Raw genomic sequence first — 22,691 nt, forward strand, 5'->3', positions numbered from 1 at the left:
CCCCCGCCCCCGCCGTCACTCCGCTCGGCGGCAAGCCTTGTTCGCGCGCACGCTCCGCATCGTTGTGGACAGTCATCGTCGTCGGCATCGACAAGGGCCGCGCACGATCCTGTGTCAACGCGGCCGGTGGTAACTGTGTGAAACACCACGTGGGACGCCTTTGTGGGCGCTCCGTGGCGCCTTTGTCGGTGGCGTGTGTCGAGCGGCTGGAGGCGCCGGCGCCGTCCGGCCGGGGCGGCCGCCCGCGGTCGCCGAGTCTGCCGCCGACTCGACCATGGCTATTTGTTTCGCCGTCGCCGGCGGCTGACTCAGCCTCGACTCGACGATTCTGGCGCGGTAATCCCGGCGCCGCTCTCGGTCGCGCCGCCCCTCATCTGACGCCGAATGCATCCCGGAGCGCGGTGTGATATTGTCGGCCACTCGGCCGCGGCTGCTGATACCCGGCGCTTTTAATAAAGTTGTTTGCAAAGTTGGCTCACTCTGGCGCCAAACCCGTCTGCCAGGTAAGTTTGTGTGGTCTCTAACTTCCAGATTTCGTGGGGATACGGAGAGGCAGATTAGAACTGCTGTTTTTGTTTTATCTTTCCGGAGATATCCGCTGTTTGAGGCTTATATGCAAAAAGCGTTCGCTGCCAGCCGAGGCTTTTGCGGCGTTTCCGCACCACCCTTTCGCTTAGGCGCGCCGCGCCGCGGTATTACCAAAAACAAAAACAACTGAAGAGGCCTCCAAAGGCCTGCGAAGTGTTCAAACGCCAACTTCTGGGCACGTCATATTTAGAAAACTCTATCGCAAAGCTGTGAGTGAAGTGGAGAGGATTAGTGGAAATAGACTGTCATAAAATGGAACAGATAGCTGAAGAGGGCTCATTATATTTATGCACCTTCAATGTTTTGTAACATAAGTTTTGATGAATATGAAACAAAGTATTTTATAATTTTGTGTATGAAATCGTTGCTTCTGCTACCGCCGAAATACTGCTATGACACTCGCATGCTGATGCTGTAAGGTCTCGAACGCTGGGACCATAACTGTTCTTGATGAGAGCAGTAAAACAGTTACACAGTTAAAGATGAGTGTAATTCAGGGACCATGTGGTTTGCGTTTCACGGAATTGCAGAACTGACTCGTCGTTCTGATGTTCAATGCTTCAGAACTGCTTAGCCGAGCCAAAGCATTATGACGAATCGCTCTCGATTCCAGCGCATTAACGAGAGATCCTCCCCGCGCAATCGATAGCAGACTTGCCGGCGCTAGGGATGTGTCGTGCCCTCCCACTGGCCCCCAGAGAGCCAACGAGAGAGGAGCGCAAGACAGCGATGACGTACTGTGCCCTCCACCGATCCTTGGAGAGCCAGGGCGTGAATTGCTACACAAGGATAGCGTGTTGTTCTATCCACCATCCTGAGAGAGCCACGATTGGGGGGGGGGGGTAGACATCGATGGCGTATCCCTCCATCGATCCTGGGAAAGCCGGAAAGGAGTGGGAGGGAGGGATGGGGGCAATGACGCGTCGATTCGTCCACCGATCCCCGAAGAGGTGGAGATGAACAGGATGCAGACAACTTTATCGTTTTGTCTTCCCATCACCGATCTTGGGCAAACCAAGGGAATGAGAGTGGGGTAAGAGAGAGAGAGCGAGAGAGAGAGATAGAGAGAGATAGAAGAGAGAGAGAGAGGAGAGAAGGAGAGAGAGAGAGAGAGAGAGAGAGAGAGAGAGAGAGAGAGAGAGAGAGAGAAGAGAGAGAGAGAGAGAGAAGAGAGAAGAGAGGAGAGAGAGAGAGAGAGAGAGAGAGAGAGAGAGAGAGAGAGAGAGAGAGAAGAGAGAGAGAGAGAGAGAGAGAGAGAGAGAGAGAGAGAGAGAGAGAGAGAGAGAGAGAGAGAGAGAAGAGAGAGAGAGAGAGAGAGAGAGAGAGAGAGAGGAGAGAGAGAGAGAGAGAGAGAGAGAGAGAGAGAGAGAAGAGAGAGAGAGAGAGAAGAGAGAAGAGAGAGAGAGAGAGAAGAGAAGAGAGAGAGAGAGAGAGAGAGAGAGAGAGAGAGAGAGAGAGAGAGAGAGAGAGAGAGAGAGAGAAGAGAGAGAGAGAGAGAGAGAGAGAGAGAGAGAGAGAGAGAGAGAGAGAGAGAACACATGATAATTCGTTTCCCCCACCTTGCGCTGGTCCTTGGAGAGTGAGTCATTGGTGTTCTACGATGCACTCAGCTGCAGAGGCTTTATGGCGTTCACTGACTTTCACTCTGGCAGGGAGGGCGGGCACCGCGGGGAACGGAACCCCGTACCTCTGGTTTCTCAGACACGCAGTGGTTAACGCAGGCAAATTAACCACTTCACTATCGGTACCCGCCGGTCCTTGGAAAGCCAAAGAGTGGGAGAAAGGCGTGATGACGCATTCATGACATGCTCCACTGATCCCGAAGAGAGCCCAATAGAAAGGGCAGAAGGCATGGACACCCAAGAGCGGAAAGGGTCGAATGTCGCAATAAGAGGATTTTCGTATGCTCTTGTGGAAAACTAGGCGGCGCAGACTTCGTACCCGATCTGGAGAAGCTCACCTTTTGGCCAGCGGGACCTGGATGCGGCCCAGTTGTGTCCAGCCTCAGCCGTCACAGCCGCACCAGCTTCGGGTGGGCGCTGGCTGGAACTGCTGACGACGGTCGGCTCTGGACCGCGGGAGGACCCCCGCGGGAGGACCCCCGCGGGAGGACTCCCGCGGGAGGACCTTTCGTGCTCTTTCGGCCTAGTGTTGTGTTAAGTGTGGTAGCATCTCGCAGGAACCTGGCAACGTAACCCTATAACTTTTCTGGGTGCTTAACTCACGCCCTCCAAGTGAATATTTCTTGGCGTCTCATTTGTTCGATATAAATATGTCCATCGGTGATGAGTGATTTATGGTTATCTAGTATGGCGATCTCTTCGTAATATTTCCGTTGTGCTTCGCAGTGGAACACGGCGCGTTTTCAACGATTTTTTGTTCTGCCTTGTTGTGGATAACAAAAATAAAAAATAAATAGGAAAATAAAAGGTTTTCAACGATGTTTCGTTTTACTTTGTAGTGGAGCATAGCACGATGCCGCGAATAAAGTTATTGCGTTTTTATGAGCAGCAGAGCTGCGGGATTGTTAAGACCCAGCTATGTTGGAATGCATCATTAAGCTCTTACGTATATCCCCTGCTTACAACCTCGGCCAATACCATGGCTGGAGAGTGTTTCTTTCCGGCAGCATGCTCAAAGAACTCAACTGGAATTGGAATTTGAAATGTGGTCGGTATTATAATACAAGACAGCATAGCTTCATGTCGGGTGTGTTTTTAGATCAGCGCAAAACGTTTGATTCTCAACCAATTAACCGGCCACAATCCGTAAAATCTACTAATTAATGGTAACCTCTTAACATGCAGATATTGTTTTGTGATTCACAAACGTGTCAATGACTTTGTTAAAAGTATCTACTGTAACCAAGCAAGTCTCACGTTACGTAATCTATAGATATTGATGCATTGTAGGTTTTGACTCAGCATGATAACATTTGTCACTTTGGCATTGGCTTTCTTTCCAAGTCACCTAAGCCTTGCAAAAGGTGTCATTCGGCAGTTATAACGGCACTATTGCAATATATCAAGCAACATATATTTAACTCGCGCTTTGTTATTTTTGAAACCTGACCGGTGCTTTCCGAAGGAGGGTTCGAAGGTATTGCCTGGTGCACATTGAAAGCACCTTTTTGTACCTATTGTGACATCAGATGCGTACAATCTGTTTAGTAATACAAGTTTTCTCGAAATCTTCGAGAAAACCTCAAAGTTTCAATTTGAAGTAACCGAACCTGGGGGAGAAACCTCATTTGACTCACAATGTTTGTAAAACACCGCTGCGTCAAACTGATCGAGTAATAAGTGCTAGGAAAGCTTGAAACACTCTGTTTAAACAAAAATATATGTGAACATATGGCTCTAATTTCGCGAATGCAACGAAACATTATGCTATTGCTTCGATTTCTCCTCTTCGGCGTTTACCACACTGGCTCTTTGGCACACTTTGGCTTCGGAAATGGGAGTATCACATGATCCATGTGACGCACTGTTTCAAACTTAAGCCAACTAACTTCTCGGTGACAGGCCCTCGCCCACTGGACCAATCACAAGCGTTCTTTTATTTACGCCAGTCGAAGTGCGCATGGTGGTTGTCATGAAGACAGTGGTCGCGATTGCAGGGAGGAAGCGTAGTGCTGTCACAAAGCGTTGATAGCTTATTTTGGACTGGAAGATACAAGCTACGTCACTACACAGTTACTTATAGACAAATGACTGACGTCCGTTCATGTGGGCTGCAGCACTCCTACCCGGCTACAAGCTACGCCACTACACAGCTACTTATAGATAAATGAATACTTTTGTGCCGGCGTGTGCCTAAGTCCCAGGAAAAGGAGCCGAATCCAAAACGATATTTAACGAAATTAAAAAGAATATCATGAATCCAAAAGACCTCAGGGTTAAAATGTCTCCAAAAGCCCGAGATGGCCTACGATAAGCATTAAATCAAAGACGACCATTCCACAAGCTTTGCCAGCAAATGCAGGATCATACAAATAATTTGGCTCCATAAAACCATAATCATAATCTAAAACCACAAGCCAACCAAAAAGATATCCGGAACCATATAAGAACCTTGCAGAAAATACCTCAAGTGCATTTGAAAATATTTCAGAACGTACCATAGGTTTCCCAAGATTCGGAATCCAAGACCCAAGGATTCAATATCAGGATCCATTTCTAGGATCAAAACATGTATGTATTGCGATGGTTGGATTTTCAACTTATCTTTGGGAATCGATTTTAGAACCTCATTATGCAAGGAAACTAAATATTACTGTTGCTGTATTGTAACCCCGTTGCGTTATGCAAGATCTGATTACTGATCCCCTCATAAACGCTTATGGACTCAATATTGTAGATGGCTTTTCAAGCTTTGAAGAACAGGCCCTGTCCGTTATCAATGTCCATTTTGATTTCAGTTTACATCCGTGTTGGTGAAGCCCGTGACTACGCGTTTGTTTGTACGTCCCTGTGCGTCAAGTCGTTGGCATGTTTTGAGATAAGAAACCGACGCTGTTGAAGTCTTTTTAAGTTTTTAACCACGTCAACAACCCGATCCCCGTTTACTTTACTGTATCAGGACCCAAAATTAGATCAGATGAAAGCTGTTCAACTTCGCCCAGGTCGAAGCAGAGCGGAATCGGTATGTTTGTTATTCAGTTACAGGGCCGCTCCGGAAATGTCCCTCAGCTGACCTCTTGCCGACCATAACGAGCACGCTGAAGGTGTATCTTGATTAGTTTCAGTGTTGCACTGGCCGTCACGGAGCGGCTGGCTCCGGCTCGTCACGTTAACCCGCAGCCAACAAACCAGTCAGCACGTATTGTGCTCTCAAACGGCCCGATTGTTCTCCGTCAGCGCGTGGGATATTGTTCCGTTCTCAGCAGCGTTCTTCCGAGAAAACTATCAAACTTTCTAAATGAGCTGTCAAAAGAAGAACTAAAGCCGCTTTCAACGTGAATGAAAACATAATTGACTTGCTGGGTCTGCCCGGACCGTGCAGATTGCGCTTCTGAAGCGTGTTGTGCAGTGCATGACCGTGAGGAACTTTCGCGCTAACGTTTCAGGGCCGCTGCTCCCTAACTCAGTCCCAGCCGAGATGCGAGAGCCTGTAAACTGGCTCACGTCACTCTGCGCGTCATTTGACGTTCGTGAGGTCATGGCGACGAACGGCGTAAATGTTACACTTCCGGAAATGATGCAGTGGGTTTCGTACATTTTGAAATAATAGTTGGAATTTTGAAAGGAAAATGTCATTGCATGATCTGCCCTCTTAAAAATAGCAAACTTTTGCAAAAATTGGGCAACCCCTATCTCCGGCCACTATCACTTAATTTCGCGTGGCATATATGTTAGTTATACACACACACACGCACGCACGCACACACGCACACACGCACACACGCGCGCTATATATATATATATATATATATATATATATATATATATATATATGAGAATACACAGATATATTTTTTTTAAATTATACGTAACATCAATTGGTTTTTGGTCGCGCTTGACGGTTTTGTTTCATTACATTACATCTATTTACTTACGTTAATATTTAGATGTTCGGCCATGGAAGGCGTGTGCAGCAGAAGAAGCCGCCAAAGAACAACGAACTTATTTCGAATGACTTTGAAACCACTTTAGGCGTCAAACTTTCTACATCCGCTTGTGGTTTAACTGTTGCGGAGAAAAGCAGGCTAGCCATTGTTCTGCCCCACCAGGAAGCACGCGGACTTGATTTTAAAATTGTGCCGGGACTTCGCCTGTAATGGTGTCGAACGGTGGAAAGAAAGTTTCCTACCGCTGTTAAAGCGCAGGAATATTAAATGCCCGCTGTGCGCGTTATTAAACGACTTCCATAATCACACACATCCATGACCGCGGTTAGACAACTTTCCCAATTATTAAAGCTCATGAGCAACGAGCCACGCCAACTTCTGGCTTTCTGCTGCTGGCGTCCACTGACCGGCACACATCCTCCGTTCCAGGTGTGTGTGAACGTGACGGACCCGCGGCGCGTGCAGTGCGCCGCCTACGACCACCAGCTGCACAGCGACGGCCGCCGCTATCGCTGGGAGCCGTACCAGGACGTGGCCGAGCCGTGCGCGCTGACGTGCCGTGCGCGAGACCACCAGCTGGTGGAGCAGCTGGCGCCGCGTGTCATCGACGGCACCCGCTGCCGAGACGGCAGCCTTGACATCTGCATCGACGGCAAGTGCGAGGTAAGGCGCGGGCGGCGGTGGCGCGCCACGTGCCTGTCTGGCCGCCGCACGACTGGCCGCAGTGTGGGCGTGAGAGATGCTAGCTCCCTCCCCACGCTAATTGTGTTTTAGCGGCTTTGTCTCCTGTGCTCTGGTGCCCAGTGTGGCATGAACGTCAGGGACAGAGCCCCCTGCCGCTTTCAAGTGCGTTAAATCGGGCCCACTTTCGCTCCATCATCCGCTCCCACTAGCTCATTCGTCAGCGTGGGACGTCTCACATCTAATTCTCGGATAGCCGGCAGCTCAAGGCAGCTGCTGCCGGAGCCGAGATCAGGGCCCCAGCTTCTGACCCGCTTGCCCGTGACATTTGGCCCGGCTTAGCCACGAGGGATCTTTGGCGAACTGTGAGTCAAATATAGCTGGCTCTGTACTGGTCAGAGCGATGAGGGTATTTTCACACGATTCCAAAAGGTATGTGGTAGCCATATAAAGAAATTCAAAAATCGCCACAACACTCATGGACATCATGGTACATAAATGTGACAGCTAACCAAAGATGAGCCCAGTTTTTGACACGTCCGTGGAAATCTACGGCACAAATGTTAAAAAGATTCATTTCATTTCCCGGTGGAAGGCTTAAACAGGGTCCGCATTAAGTGAGACAGAAACCTGTGTTCGGCACCTAACTATTACGTCTGACTCTAAGATGCATGTACCTTGATTTTGATTTTGTAGGCTCAAAACATGATTCAAAATGAATGAAAGTGGCATGGATCACCAGCTACGCTTATGGCCGCTATGGATGTATTCGCAGCGCACCAAGAATGCTCTATTCGACGTGACGTCCGTGGAATCTTGGGCAGGGCAGGTTTGCAGCGCGACTCGGTTTTGTTTACATCTTCGTAACTCGTGACAATAACTGCGCATGCAAAGACACATTTTCGTTTGTAGGCACCGTGAGTGCTCCTAGAAGGGAATCTACAAATTATGCTCTTTTTAACGTTTAAAACACCTTTTCACCACTCGTACTCGGTCTTAGGCACACGAATTGGTCTATTCATAATTTAAAATGTTGCCCCATTTCTGTCTTACTCCGATCGAGTCGCAGGAAAAGATTCTGCGCATCCAGCAGATTCTGCGTGACGTCACACAGACTCTTTGTTGTCCGGGTCACTGCAAACACCAAACGGCACAGGATCTATGACATATGTCGTCCTTAGCCCCATCTGGCCCGTATCAAAATACGTCTCTGAAGGGCTTCGAAAACAATTTCAGCCTATATGCATATCCTTATTAGTTGTGTGTCTGTAACCTAGTGGCATCATACGGGGTCGCGTTATTTGTGCTTGCGAACATTTGCACAATATTTCTCTAGATTCGGAAAGGATCCACGTGGAGAGTTATCTACGTTTTTCTATTGCTGTGTTGGTGTTGTCAAACACCGCATTTAACAAGCTCATTGATTATGTCACGAATTGCACCAACGTTATCTCTTCACATGTTCATATGCAGCAAGTTGTTTTGGCGCATCTCTGCATTCTGATGGCTTGATAACGCCCTTCATCAGAACATCAGACCATCCTGATGTCATTGGACTATTTGACGGAGGCGAGAGAGCAATTACCAGACAGAATATCAACGTCAAATGGTTGAATGGAAGTATATCGAGCGCGTGGTTTGGTATGGGAACAGATGGCCCGACAATTGGTTTTGTCTTTCGAATTTAGCCTCAATTTGGATGATGCGATAGAATGGCGGCCACTTGCAGCTGAACTGTAAAACTTCATGGGGCTGAAAGAGTTTCCGCCTTTTGAAAGGTGAAAACTGACACCAAGGTAAGATTTCACGTTGATCATCGATTGCTCTTAGGTGAGCCTCATCGTGCAGGATTCACGCTGCCAGGTCTTTCTCCGAAATTTGCACCCATCAGCGCAATATATGTATCCCAGGTTCGGTTTCGGTCCAATTAATCACCTTGAAAATTTATTCCGCCGTTACTGAGTGAACTTTATGAATGATGTTAGTTTCCACCCACTTCAAACGTGCTATTTATCATTTAAGCTTATTTACAAAATATTGGTCATGTCGGGGAAGTTTCAAGTTTGCTGTACCTGATTTCAGCATAATATTTTCATCACCAGATTTTGCTCGCGTATTGGGATCAAAGGCATTGAAGCAGGGGACCAATTTCCCCTCATGCGATGCATCGATAATGTATTTTCCAATAGAAGTGTCTAAATTTTTTTTTGACAATGTAGCATGGTGTTTTTGGCGCTGGTTTTGCTGGGGGGGGGGGGGGTCGCATGGGGTCAATGATTTATTACAGAGAAACAATATTAGTGTGTTATATTTTCCAAGGGAAAGTCAGTGAGTACACATGCTTTGAAACACTAAATTAACCTGACAGCCATCTGCTGAAAGTTGGAACATTCAGTGGAAGTGTGCCAGTTACCATCTAAAGAGTTCGAGGAGTTTGCAGTTTGAAGAGGAGGCGAAGTTTGCAGCACAACAGTGGTGGTTACAATGCAGGTGTTCTGAATGAATATGTTGACCAAATTTGTATTTGCGAGAAATTAGCAAGCTTTCAAGTCATACCCTCACCTACACCACAAAAAAACAATTGACCCTTAACGTACCGCGCTCATTGTGCCACAAAACCAAGCCCATTACCTTTTCTGCTTACATGCATCTCAATTTTCGAGTTTACAAACTCTTTCGCTTTTGCTTCATTTAACAATTGAAAACTTCGGCCGTTGGCCAGCAGCCTCATTCCTCGTGGCTGCTTCTTTCCAGCGTGGGGAAATTTAACACACAGAATCAGTCACTCTTCACTCGAGCATATGTCAGCTGCGCCTGTTACACGTCACTTGAAGATATATCAAATGCATTAGTTACAATGGTGTAAAGCTTCTATAAGTAGAGTCGCCTCCTTCGTTACGCCAAAACATAAAAATTGCTGTCCCATACGAGTAAAACATATCAGTGTCTGTTTTTTAATCAGCACTGCATTAGGGAGCTTTCCGTTGCAATTACAAGTAGTAAGGGATCCGGTGAGTTCATTGCGGAGGGCTTCTGCAATTTTTCCCAAAGATGAAATCGTCACTTCAAGGAGAGAGGCCATGCATGGGTAAGCTTCGCTGTTGTTTTTCATGTACACGGTTACATAGCGTGAGGTACCTTCCAGCACCTGAGATGCAAAGCTTATTTCGTGCGTCCATTTTAAGCACCACGCATCTGCAATGTGTGGTGCGTCGGTTGTCAGTTCGGCGCTATGCTCTTATACCATGCTTGGAATAATATACCCAAAACGTCCTCACTTTCATTAAATTAGATGTTTTTCGTTGTGCATTTAGCAATCCCTAATGAGTGACCGCTTGTGCAAGTAAACGTTAAGCTTTTTTCTTAACGCTTTCTGAAGTCGATGTTGGGAACTTTCAGGCTAGGATTTTTGATGATTTATTATCATTCACTTTAATAGCATTGCCTTAGATCGATTTTTCTGGTTGTTTGGCTTATTTCTGGCTGATATTCGGGGGGTCTTGAGGCCTGCCCTGGATAAAACTGATGCCAAAGTTTGACGCATCGTACTAGCTTGCTTTTGCCATCTGTTAAACTAGCTGCCTTTGATCAGATGCCATCGCACAAATATGGGCGGATCGAGGGCGGATTGGAATGGAGCTTGGACACGGCAATGGAGAAATGGATTGAACCACGTACGTTCTGCGAATTGGACCCGGGCTGGGTCGGTCGGGGCGATGCGGGCTGTGGGCCACAGTTTTGTGGAAAGCTGCGTTTCCAGCCGACAGCAGCGGAAAGCTGCGTCTCCAGCCGACAGCAGCGGCCAGAAGGCAGCCAATCCATAATCGGCCAATTAATACCATCTGTTCGGCGGCGCCGACCCTTTCGCGTCTCGCCGACGCCCGCCGCGTCGTAAAGCCGAGTTACGGCGCTCGTGGCTCGGCTGCGGCAACGGCGGCGCGGCCGCGGCGCTGGTGGCGCGGACGTTAAGCCGGCGAGTGGACGGCGCGCTCGGAGGCGCCGTTCGTTAGCGTGACGGCCGCCGTGACTGGGAGTGACGCCAGACTGGCGGTCCTGGCCCGGGTGTGTGAGATGATCGGCCGCGATGATGGGGTAATTACCGCTCGATGGTCGGTGAGATGACACCCCAAACTATGTGCTTCCTTCCCGCTCATTTTTACACTATTCTGCGTCGGGGCGGATGCTGGCTGTCACGCCATGATTGTGATATAAGCACGGAATCATCACTATATGCTATCGGACAGATATGATACGTGCATGTTCCAGACTGAGATCGCAGATCTTAGAGCTCGCCAAAGTGCGTCATAGCTGCGTCGTACTATCATATGTGCAAGTTCCGTACTGAGATCGCAGATCTTAGAGCGCGCGATAGTGCGTCATAGCTGCGTCATATTATCATATGTGTATGCTCCAGACTTAGATCGCAGATTTAGAGTGCGTCATAGTGCGTTGCGGTGCTGTTCTATTTGGTGGCAGCTACTGACGGTTACATACGAAAATTTGAGATAATTACCATTATAAAGACGTGATTTGGATATCGTTTGCATACTTCATGCACGAATTTACCATAACGTGACTCAAGAGACGTTTGTGCCTAATTCGTGGGAATATTTCTATTGTGGTTTTTACATCATTTATGTCCGGAGACTCGGTATTCTTGGCTATCTCTGGAACAAATTGATAGTGCTGGGCGTGCTTGACCATTCGGTGGCCTTCGCCATCTTGGCCATTTGTTCAGGTTCTCCAGAGCTTTAAGTCCCGCTTCAGAAGCCTGCCTTCTCTACAGCTTTTGACTATCTCGGCCATCCGACCGTTCCGGCATTCTTGGCTGTTCTGATCAGTCTGTTACCGTTGCGGCCATGCCTCCGTGTTTGGGCGTTGAGTTTGCCTCCGAACGGCACACCCCATGCCAAAGCGCCTCAGTGAAGTTGATGCGTGCCTCAGAACGCACCGGTCTGGCAAACTAAACTAGACGCTACCAAGGCCTCTGACAGCGGCGACGCCCCGTCGCCTCCCGCCTCTGCCGAGTCCAGCGTCGCTGCCGGGGACCACTGACGACGGCGACGCCCCGTCACCTCCCGCCTCTGTCGAGTCCAGCGCCGCTGCCGGGGACCGCTGACGACGGCGACGCCCCGTCACCTCCCGCCTCTGTCGAGTCCAGCGCCGCTGCCGGGGACCGCTGACGGCGGCGACGCCCCGTCACCTCCCGCCGCTGCCGAGTCCAGCGTCGCTACCGGGGATCGCTGACGGCGGTGACGCCCCGTCACCTCCCACCGCTGCCGAGTCCAGCATCGCTACCGGGGACCGCTGACGGCGGCGACGCCCCGTCACCTCCCGCCGCTGCCGAGTCCAGCGTCGCTACCGGGGACCGCTGACGGCGGCGACGCCCCGTCACCTCCCGCCGCTGCCGAGTCCAGCGCCGCTGCCCGCCGCGAAGCGCCGTCTCCGAGCGATGATAAAGCATGCCGCGGCGTGGGAACCGGCTGCCGGCGGCGGCGGCTGTTTTTGTGACGGCATCTCTGTTGTGCGCCGCTTCGGGATGGCGACGGCGAGGCGACGGCCCTCGCAGAGGTCGAGACGCGACCTGAGGCCCCCTCCCCCCCCCCCCGTCGCAGAGCGGCGAACGGAGGCTGACAAGAGCTTTACAACGGGCTGCAGTTGGGCCTCATGTCGGTTTGGAAGCGCCTTGAAATAGGCAGGTGGTTCAGCAGTGGTCATAGTACGCTTAGCTGTTTTAGGGACACCTTGTATAACCAGAGGCCATGGGCAGTCTGGAGAACATTATAGGGCAAACACGGACTATTTGAGTGGGAACCCGTGCTGAGGGACGACCTCTGGATATCGAATTGAGGCACCCATGCCATTTTAGGTGCTCTGTTGTCAATAAGGCAATGAAACATAAGGTGTTCTGTGATATTTATGCTTTGCATGAATTATGTCATTGTTGTAAGTTGGTTTTTGTTTTAGAACGTATCTGTGCAAGCAAACAAGCGGCCACGGCGGCGTAAAACGCAAACTTATGGCAAAGCGATCCAGTTGCCTGACATCCTTTGGAAGAGCTCTTCCCTGCTGCTTCGTGATTCCGTCCTGGCTTGCCTGAATCTTTGCCAGTACCATGGTATTGATATAGCACGAAAGCTCTGCATGGGTTGCTAAAACATGACTATGTTATATGGTGGTCATGATGTCGATTTGAGAATTGTCGTTAATGCCTTCCATTTTTCATGAAGTGGAATGAGATAGAGATGATGAAAACCACAGAATCTGAACTTACTCGCGGTCCCCACAGCCCACGCTGAAATCTATGCAGCCCCGAACAGTTTCGATACGAAAAACAAGTTTTGATAAAGCGATGAAAAACTGATGTTGATCGTTGTGGCCTCCAGATTGTCGGAATCATTGCGAGCACGAATTGAGTCGTCACAGTCTTCTGGGAACGGCAGAAGTCTGTCTCCCTGAGGGTCACATTCCAGGGCAGCTCTGTAATAAATCGAGTCAGCATTGTGTCGGCCGTCGATTCCATGAGGCCGTCGCTGACTGCTCAGAGACGGCTGTCAAACCGTTCGCTTCTGGTGTTGTTCACTTCAGAAGCGCCTTTTCCAACTGGTCAGAGGGCACCTCTCTTACAAGCTTGTGGGACTCCTTCAAAATATCAGTTGGTCTCGAAACCAAAGATCCGCTTTGCCATGATGGAGACGCGGTACATGTCGTAACCAAAGGATTTCACGTGGAGGGTCGTGTTCGAATTCCGGTTGTACTAGCACGGTGCAACTTATCTATACCCTTATCGCTTAATAAGATTAGTGAGAAAGTCAGCGAGGAAGCTGTGCCTCACGCCTTCAAGCCCTCACGCCAGCAAATCGTGATCACTCGACGTCATGGATTTATTGCGTTTCCCAAGATTGCACTGAGTCATGAGTGTCAGTAACGGGTCAGCTAGGCGAGCGTTCGTCAGCGCGGTGCGGCGCGGCGGCTCGCTGGCAGGCGTCCAAGCCGGCCGCTCGCCGGGGCTGGACCCACCAAAATCCGGCCCGCTCCGCCGGATCAATACGGGTGCAGCCAGCACCCCTGGGCCGCCGCCGCCGGGCGCCGCCGTCTCTGGGCCGGGCGCGAGCGGCCCCGGCCCGCCGCCGCCGCCGCCGCCGCCGTTTGTCAATAGCCGAGATGTAGCGGCGCGCCGGCCTGGGCGCGCTCAGGTGTAAAAAGTCCCACCGCTGCCCGGTGCAGGTCGCACACCGGCACAAAAACAAGAGATCACCTCGGCGCACCGGAGCGCACGACGAGCAGTCCTACGCTGTCGACCCGGACTAGTGGGCCGGTGCGCTCTAGCGCTGGGGTCTCCCCGCGGCGCACAGCCCGAATGCGTGAGATACACAGGCGAGCGTCGGCACGCCGTGCATGGATTTAATGAATGCGGGGATTATGCAGTAGTATGCGAGATGCTGGCGGTATTAGGACGCGTAGTGCCAGGACAGAGAAGCTGGGGCAGTCTTTGTTTCAGCTTTGTGCGGATTTCCTCTTTATAACTGTACTCACATGACTTCTTGAATTTAGTCATTTTGGTTGCCGTTTTCAAGTGTGTTTCCACATCTGCACCATAGCCGACAGACCGTTTATCTTGCAAATCTGGTCACCAGATGATGCTAAAAAATTTCGTGTGTCTTTGTAATACAGAAACATGCGGAACGTCATTACGTAAGTGAGGGTAATATCCTATCAACGTATTTTGAAAAGGCGTTAATTGGTAAACTGTTGGAAGATGTTGCTCCTCAAGTTCTGGCCGATATATCGCTGAAATATGTTGCGGTTCATTTGTATGACTCCTCTGACTCTAGCCTCAGCCTTGTGCGTTTCGCAAACCAAACGTTGTCGCCGCAGCTCTGTATTCCGCATTTCAGGCCGAAACCCGCTATTGATAGGCCCGGCGTGCGCTGTGTTTCAGCCACTGGGGTGCGACCTCCGCATCGGCTCGAACCGCTCGGTGGATGTCTGCGGCGTGTGCGGCGGCGACGGGTCCTCCTGCGGCACCGGCGACCATTTCTGGGTCGAGAAGATCATCGCGCCATGCTCCGTGTCTTGCGGCGGAGGTAAGCAGAGACTTTCTGTTCCGTTTCCTGCGGTGGCGGCGAGAAGACTCCGTGCTCTGTGTCCCGTGGTGGGGGATGAACAGACTCCGTGCTCTGTGTCCCGTGGTGGGGAGGAGCAGACTCCGTCCTCTGTGTTCCGTGGTGGAGGCGAGCAGACTCCGTGCTCTGTGTCCCGTGGTGGGGGAGGAGCAGACTCCGTGCTCCGTGTTCCGTGGTGGAGGCGAGCAGACTCCGTGCTCTGTGTCCCGTGATGGGGGAGCAGACTTCGTGCTCTGTGTCCCGTGATGGGGGAGCAGACTTCGTGCTCTGTGTCCCGTGATCGGGGAGCAGACTTCGTGCTCGGTGTCCCGTGATGGGGGGAGCAGACTTCGTGCTCTGTGTCCCGTGATGGGGGAGCAGACTTCGTGCTCTGTCTCCCGTGATGGGGGAGCAGACTTCGTGCTCTGTGTCCCGTGATGGGGGAGCAGACTTCGTGCTCTGTGTCCCGCGATGGGGGAGCAGACTTCGTGCTCTGTATCCCGTGATGGGGGAGCAGACTTCGTGCTCTGTGCCCCGTGATAGGGAGCATACTTCGTGCTCTGTGTCCCGTGATGAAGGAGCAGACTCCGTGCTCTGTGTCCCGAGGCGGCGGCGAGCAGAAAGCTCGTGCCATGTTTTCTATAGCCGAAATAGACAGAAACTTCCTAGCGCCTGTCCTGAGGTGGAAGAGGTGGCGAGCTGGGACTCTTTGCTCTGAATCTTGTGACGGAGGTAAAAAGAGACCCCCGTCCCATGACGTGTGGCGTAGGAGGTTGGCGAAGGTTCTCGCCCCCCCCCCCCCCCCCTCCACACACACACACGCACACAACCGTATACATGCGCTGTGGTAGAGATGCGATATGGCTTCCAGTTTGAAGTGTACCAGGAAGAGAGCACCCGACGTCCCTGCCTTATGTCATGCCACGGGAATGGGCGGTGAGTCTCTGCCCATGCTAGGCGAGGGGGAGCCGCGGTGCGGTCCAGCTGCCGACCAGTCGCCACCTGTCGGGCGCACTCTGTCGTGGCGCGCGGCCGCCCGGCACGATGTACACGCCAAACTGGACCGTCTGACAGAGGTGCACGCCAAACCGGGCCGTCTGACAGAGGTGCACGTCGAACCGGACCGCGTGACAGAGCTCACTTCCTGGACACGTGACGAGCTCTGGCGGAACACGGCCTCGCAGGTGCTCTCTTTGGCTCACCGCCGCACTACATTATGCCAACATGTCAAACGCAGCAGCAGAACTTTGAGCTGGCGTCGTGATTGTTTTCTTGGATTCGCGTTGCAGCTCCTGTAAACACGGCCCTGTCACTTCAGCCGCTTACCTTTCCCCAGGGCCGAGTTTGGCTCGTTCAGTCGACGATTTGCGTAAGCGACGTGGCTGTCAGCTGGCGTAGCCGCAGATCTAGTCGGGTACTGTCTCAGGGAAGCGTCACTCTGTTCGCGGCGAGGTCCCGCCTGTGGCGTGCTTGGCGAGTCCGCCCTCCACCATGGAGGCGGCGGCACCGCTGGGGGTGGCGTTCCCGCCCGGGGCGGTGAGCACAGCCTCGCACCCGATGCGTGCCCCCAGGTGCAGGGTGACGTGGGGTGGAAACGTCACCAAAGTGAAGTGTTTATCCAGAACTTATGCAGGTTGGCGCAGAGTATAGTGCAAAAGTAGAGAACAATGTTTGGTTTGCACGGATTTTCACGGTACGTTATAAATCATCAGTGTCGGATCAAAAACAGCGATATACTTTACGTGATGGACAAGGCTAATAGTACCGCCTTATTTATCATCAACGTGCAACAGAGCCACCACTCACCATCCAAGCGCAAGCAGCTGTACACAGTCCGTGAGAAGGAGCAGTCCTGATTCGTTCCGCGCTCACTGACTCTGTCACCACGCCGCCGCAGGCCAACGCTGCGAAACTGGTGCTGACGTGCGACAGACACGCGCACCTGTCAGAGGTCAAAGCAGGTCAGCTTTTGGTCAGCAGGTCAGCTTTTGGTCAGAAGGTCAGCTTTTGGACCTGTCACAAAAGGACCCCGCTGCTAATGCACGAGACTGGTCCTAGCCGCATACACAGCACTGACGAGTGGACGTGGGGTCATGAATTAGAATGTAATCAGTGGGCTGGATTATGTTACAGGACGTATGCGACTTTTGGTTTTATTCTATGGGATGGCGTTGGATGCGTTCTTTTGTGCTTAAGGTGAATACATCCTGGAATTTTGGCAATATCCTTGTTTTGACGTTGTGTGATGCGAACTATGTTTCGTTCTGTGCTTGTTGCTGGGTACCCGTGCATTGATTCCCTGCAAGCATTCGCCTCCCGGCGTGTACCCACGATGATCCAGCCAGTGTTGACACAACTTCTGTGTTGACACTCGCGTGGGAGGGATTGCCGCAAACCGTCACTAGCGTACACACTGTCCCCCGTCCCTCCGTATCCCCAGCACGATGAGGTCACTAGCAGGCTAACTTTTCCGTGAGGCCGACAGCGGCGCTCGGTGGCCCCCCCCCCCCCCCTCCGGGTTGTCCTAACTCGCCGTCAAACCTTTATCACTTCACCTGGATTCGGCGGTAATCAGGGCGGCGAGCGCGGCGCCGGCGGCGACCGCGCTTTATGAAGATTGAGCGCGGACTGCGCCGACCGCTCGCCGGCCGCCAAGTGCCCGCCGCTCGGACGGCAGCGTTTTACGCGTCTGCCGCTCGGACGGCAGTGTTTTATGCCGTCCACGCGCGCCTGACAGCCGGACGAGCCCGGTGGCGCCGCGAGCGATTCACGGCCGGGTCGGCGGCGGCAAAAACAGCGCGCGGCCGCGCCACCCTCCGCCGCCGCGGGCTCTCAGGAGCCGGTCAGCGGCGCGCGGAAGCTGGACGAAAGAAGGCGAGAGCGGCAGCAGCAGCAGCAGCCGGGCGGCAGCTTCGGCCGCGGCTGTTCGGGGGTCGGGCGCACCTCGGCCAACCCGCCCGGAAATGGATTGGTCCGGAAATTCAGAAATATGTTGTGGTGTGTTTGCAGTCGACGCTCCGGGAACACAGCATAACAGAGCATAACAGAGCATAGCAGTGTTCTGGTAGGTTGAGAATGCAATAAGAGCTGGTTCAATTTGATTTCATAGTTCGTATTCGAAATGTTTTCTTCAAAATCAAAATACACTGGGCGTGTTCTTTGCACTTCATTTCGTGGTCCCTAGCTCAATGCATTTTGTGGTCTCTAACGCAATGCATTTCATTAGCGCGGCCGTCCAACGCAAACGGCCCTAACATTGCGCCATCGAATCAATAGGTTGATATCTAGCTGTACTTTTCAGTTTGCTGTTCAGGTCGAAAGATTTACATAATTTTGGAGCATTTGCTGGCTCGAAAGCATTATGGATGTGCTCTTCTGAGCATTGCACTAGGTGAGGTGATTTATTACAACTTCTGCCCACTTCTAGTACGCTTTTTCGACAATTGCACTATCACTGGGCGCACAAGATCTTCACTTTTGTCCCAAGCGGGTCCCTTGTCCCTTTCACTGTCTGCCTTTGGCCTGCACTAGAGCTTTTGATTTGAAGCTGGCGTAGTATGGTGCGGAAGACAATGGACGAAGGTATTTAGACGTCCAGGCCTGCGGATGCTCTTCAGTTTAAATTTTCGGTTTTGGGATTTGATGTTTTGGAGCAAACAGACCGTGAAGCCAGACTGCACTCCAGGGCCACCGTCATCTCGCCTTCTTTGGTGGAATCGACGAGGGTTTGACCCGTTAATGAGATTAGGTCCAAAAGCCAAGCTAGCTTTGATCAGCACCAAGTCGTGCCTCTCGTTATGGGAATTGTTTGACCATTGAGACGTGCAGACCCCATCAAAGGCCCTCAAGAATAGCATTCTTCATTCTGCGGAGCCATCTTTTTACATTGTGCTCACATTTCATGGACGCAAGTGCAACACTAGCGATCAGAACAGTCTCATAAAAATGTCGCAGTTTCTCAGCGCCAGTAGGCTACTTTGAGCTAGAGACGTGACACTGTCTGATAACGTTATTTGCAAGATGCGTTAAAATACAGCTAATTGTAGGCAATTAAGCTGACATGAAGATCAGTGGTGCTCCTGTTAAGACTGATCGGCAAGGTGGCTTTGTCTATCTTATGTGTGTAAAACTTTGCACTTGTTTGAGATATTCGCTAGCTTACTTATGGAACACGGATCGAGCAGACTTTCATCCTGTCGCAGAACTTGGGCGAAAATCTCGTCCGCCCGCTGAAGGTTGTCATAACGATCACATAAATATGCAAATCGCCCCGTTTCGATGCTGCTTGTCATCAGGCGACATGCAATTTACGAAGCGCTGACAGGATATGGGATCGGGCCACACATCCGTAGCTATAGTATCGCCTTCTTTGTGCTAACCCTCGCCCTCGTTCGCCATTTTTTCAGAAATGGGCTGGTTGGGGGGAAGGGCTAGGTAGGTAGATGGACCCCTGATGTTTTTAATATAATGAAGATAGATCTTAGCAGTAAACACCAGTGAATTGGTCTCAACGAGTGATTAGTGCAAGCTGTTGTGTCGTTTGGTCAACAAATGACCCCCTTATGTCAGATCAGCTGTCCATTGTCGTGAAAATCGGACTTACTCAGCTTTGCAACATTATACCTACGAGATCATGCTTTGCGGCGACGAAAACCTAAACAGGCGTGTTTCTCGTTCAGTGCTTGATGCAATTATGCATATTTCTATGCTTTTGAGAACATGGTTATGATATACGGCTCCATTATTGTAACAGTGCCGGCCAGCCGCGCGTTCCGCGACATCGGCGGCTGCCGGCCGCCGCCCGTCGGCCGCGCCGGCCGTACGTCGCCGTGCAGCGCTCCCCAAAAACCACTGCCGCTTCGGAGCGAGAAAAGCTAGCGATACGTTTTTGGTGTCAAAACACGCGCAATACATGCTCCTTAGACTACTGAAAAGTTGGCCGCGATTGCACAGTTTGCTGGAGAAGTACTACAAAAAAGCAAATGATGCGACTCTCACCTTACAGGTGAGCGTCGTATCAACCATCAGGGCGAGGGTTAATATGTATCTTCCTAATCTTCCATCACGTAACATGTCCCAATAGCTTCAGTTAACAGCTGTCAGCCGTCAGCGGTGTCTGTCACCAAGCCGGGCTCGGTGCACGTCTTCAGATACGGGCTGGCGGTGCGGGACATGGCTCCGACGGGTCGTGCGAGCCTGTGGCACAGGCAATTGATTAGACATCGATGTGGCGTTCGAAGACACCCGAGAGTCATGCATATTGCACCTGTTAGCGCACAGGAGCTCATGCTCACACTGCACACCTACAAGGTCCGTGACACTATCGTAGTTGGTCACGGGCAGAGTCCAGCACAAGCTCCGTGACACTATCGTAGCTGATCACGGGCAGAGTCCAGCACAAGCTCCGTGACACTATCGTAGCTGATCACGGGCAGAGTCCAGCACGAACTCCGTGACACTATCGTAGCTGGTCACGGGTAGAGTCCAGCACAAGCTCCGTGACACTATCGTAGCTGATCACGGGCAGAGTCCAGCACGAGCTCCGTGACACCTATCGTAGCTGGTCACGGGTAGAGTCCAGCACAAGCTCCGTGACACTATCGTAGCTGATCACGGGCAGAGTCCAGCACGAGCTCCGTGACACTATGGTAGCTGATCACGGGTAGAGTCCAGCACAAGCTCCGTGACACTATCGTAGCTGATCACGGGCAGAGTCCAGCACGAGCTCCGTAGCACCATCGTAGATGGTCGCGGGTAGAGTTTAGCACGAGCTCCGTGGCACCATCGTAGATTGTTTCGGGTAGAGACCGGCACAAGCCCCGTGGTGGCACCATCGTAGCTGGTTTCGGATAGAGACCAGCCGCGTCAGCCGATCTCATAGTCACGAACAATCTCACATCCATCGATCGTTGGACTGCTTTGACGCTTGACGCAATGTGCCCGAAATGTCGAGTCGGCCAAAGGCCCAAATTATTGTCGCCAGCTTTATGACAATGGATAGCTGCCTTGATTTTCGCGTTACTTTTTCAACAAATGGAACAGCTGCGGTCATTGCAGCAAAACGCGAGCGCAGTAGCTAGGCTCAGTCCCAAATGCGGAATACGGTCATGGATAAACTAAACTCTACCAACAACCAAAGGGGGAACTCTACGAACCATCGGCCCTCTGTTACGACATCGAGTGCCTATGTTCACCGCGCACTGACCCGGTGTGACGGCGCGTTGCGTTGCGACCGGCAGGGTTCCAGGTGGCGCGCCCTGTCTGCAAGAGTCGGCGAAGCGGCGTGGAGGTGTCGGACGAGTTCTGCGACCACCGCCTGAGGCCACGCGACCGGCTCGTCGAGTGTGGGCTGGTGCCCTGCCAGGCCAGGTCAGTGGGTACCGCTCACCCAGCAGGTCGGGTCACAGACGACAGGCTGGTCAGTAGGGCGTGCTCCGTGTGCGGTCGGTGCAGTCCTGTCACGGACTGAGGATGCCCATCCTTTCACCGGCCCGGAGCACAGCAAAGGGCTGGAGTGACAGGGCAGGGCGGCCGTCTGTGTCAAGTGCACAGTGACGCAGGGCGATGCGCAGAGAAAGATGGTGATTAATGGGGAGACACACTCAAGTGTTTGCAGTGGGAGCAATGCTGCGCAGTATGGTCGATATGTTGCGCATGTTGTGCGGAATTTGTCGCTTACATCCCAGCAGCTGAAGATCCATATTTAATTTATGTTCTTATGAATGTTTTGCATTCCTCTTGCGGCCGTGTCCTGACACAGATGTCATTCCGCATTTCATTTGAACCCTAAGAAATGGTTTCGAAGTTTATTTTTAAAACTCTTTCTGTACTCTTTGTATCTGAGAATGCAGCGATACTGAATGACAACAGCAAGCATGCCCAGTAACCACGACATCGCGTGCTACTATCAAAGCAAAGGCAAGCGGCCGTTAGTGTGAATCGCTTCCACCACCGCCGGAGGTCTTACAACACGATGGCTCCCGACGCGTCGATGGCACCCCGCTTTCGCTGTCAGCGCGGCAGAGGTGTCACACTCGCTCGCAGCGCGGCCGCATTGACTGAGAGCTCAGCGGCTCGTTTGAGGCGTGGAGTGGCGCGGCTGCGTCGGCCGGATCACTCGGCCGGCCGCTCGGCGACGTTTGAGGCGTGCGCTACCTGTCGCAATGAATGCGGCGGCGCGCGTCCCGACGCATTATCCGGGCAGCGCGCTTTGTCCGGCCACACGCAAACAAGCGCCAGAGGGCTGGTGACGACGCGAGGCGGTCTGCGACGTGGTCGCGAGGCTGCGCTCGGCTGCACCCCCGCCCCCAGGCTGGCGGTGGGGGCGCCGGAGCACGCCAACCGTCGAGGTGCCTGGCCCATTTCAACCCGGTCTCGGGCCGTGCGATTCCACGGCAAATAAATTGGGCTGCACGTCCCCTCCCCACACACTCGGGGGACCGGACCTCCCAAACCGGCGGGCCGCGGTTGTACCGGACGGCAAATGGGCCCGTGAGCGCCGCTATGGCGCTCGTTAACTGGGCCGATTTGGTCGGCGGGCCGCGGCGCCGCGCTGCTGGCGGGGGCCATGCACGCAACAAAACACATCCGCGGCGGGACGAGTTTCAATTTGGAGTTGGCTGCAGCACGCCAGCGGCCGTGCGCCGCGCCGTCCGGCGGCGCGCGCGCCGAGTGGAGGGCGGCGACGGCCGTGTTTTTGCGCCTGTCCGAGTCCGCCAGAAATTGGAAGTTGCGTTTTCCATCTTCTG

At 52.3% G+C, this 22,691-nt stretch overlaps 1 protein-coding gene across 1 annotated transcript in view; it reads left to right on the forward strand.

Moving 5' to 3' along the window:
* The window catches only part of LOC119102762 (papilin), an 82,129-nt gene that overhangs the window by 35,192 nt on the left and 24,246 nt on the right, over positions 1 to 22,691 (forward strand). The window contains exons 4-6 of the mRNA XM_037226217.1: positions 6,587 to 6,820; positions 14,781 to 14,925; positions 21,183 to 21,312. Of these exons, the coding sequence (XP_037082112.1) occupies positions 6,587 to 6,820; positions 14,781 to 14,925; positions 21,183 to 21,312 (509 nt within the window). The remainder of the gene's footprint in view (positions 1 to 6,586; positions 6,821 to 14,780; positions 14,926 to 21,182; positions 21,313 to 22,691) is intronic.

The sequence above is a fragment of the Pollicipes pollicipes genome, unplaced genomic scaffold (assembly GCF_011947565.3).
Source record: "Pollicipes pollicipes isolate AB1234 unplaced genomic scaffold, Ppol_2.1 Scaffold_5724;HRSCAF=6776_pilon_pilon_pilon, whole genome shotgun sequence".
Lineage (NCBI taxonomy): Eukaryota > Metazoa > Arthropoda > Thecostraca > Pollicipedomorpha > Pollicipedidae > Pollicipes > Pollicipes pollicipes.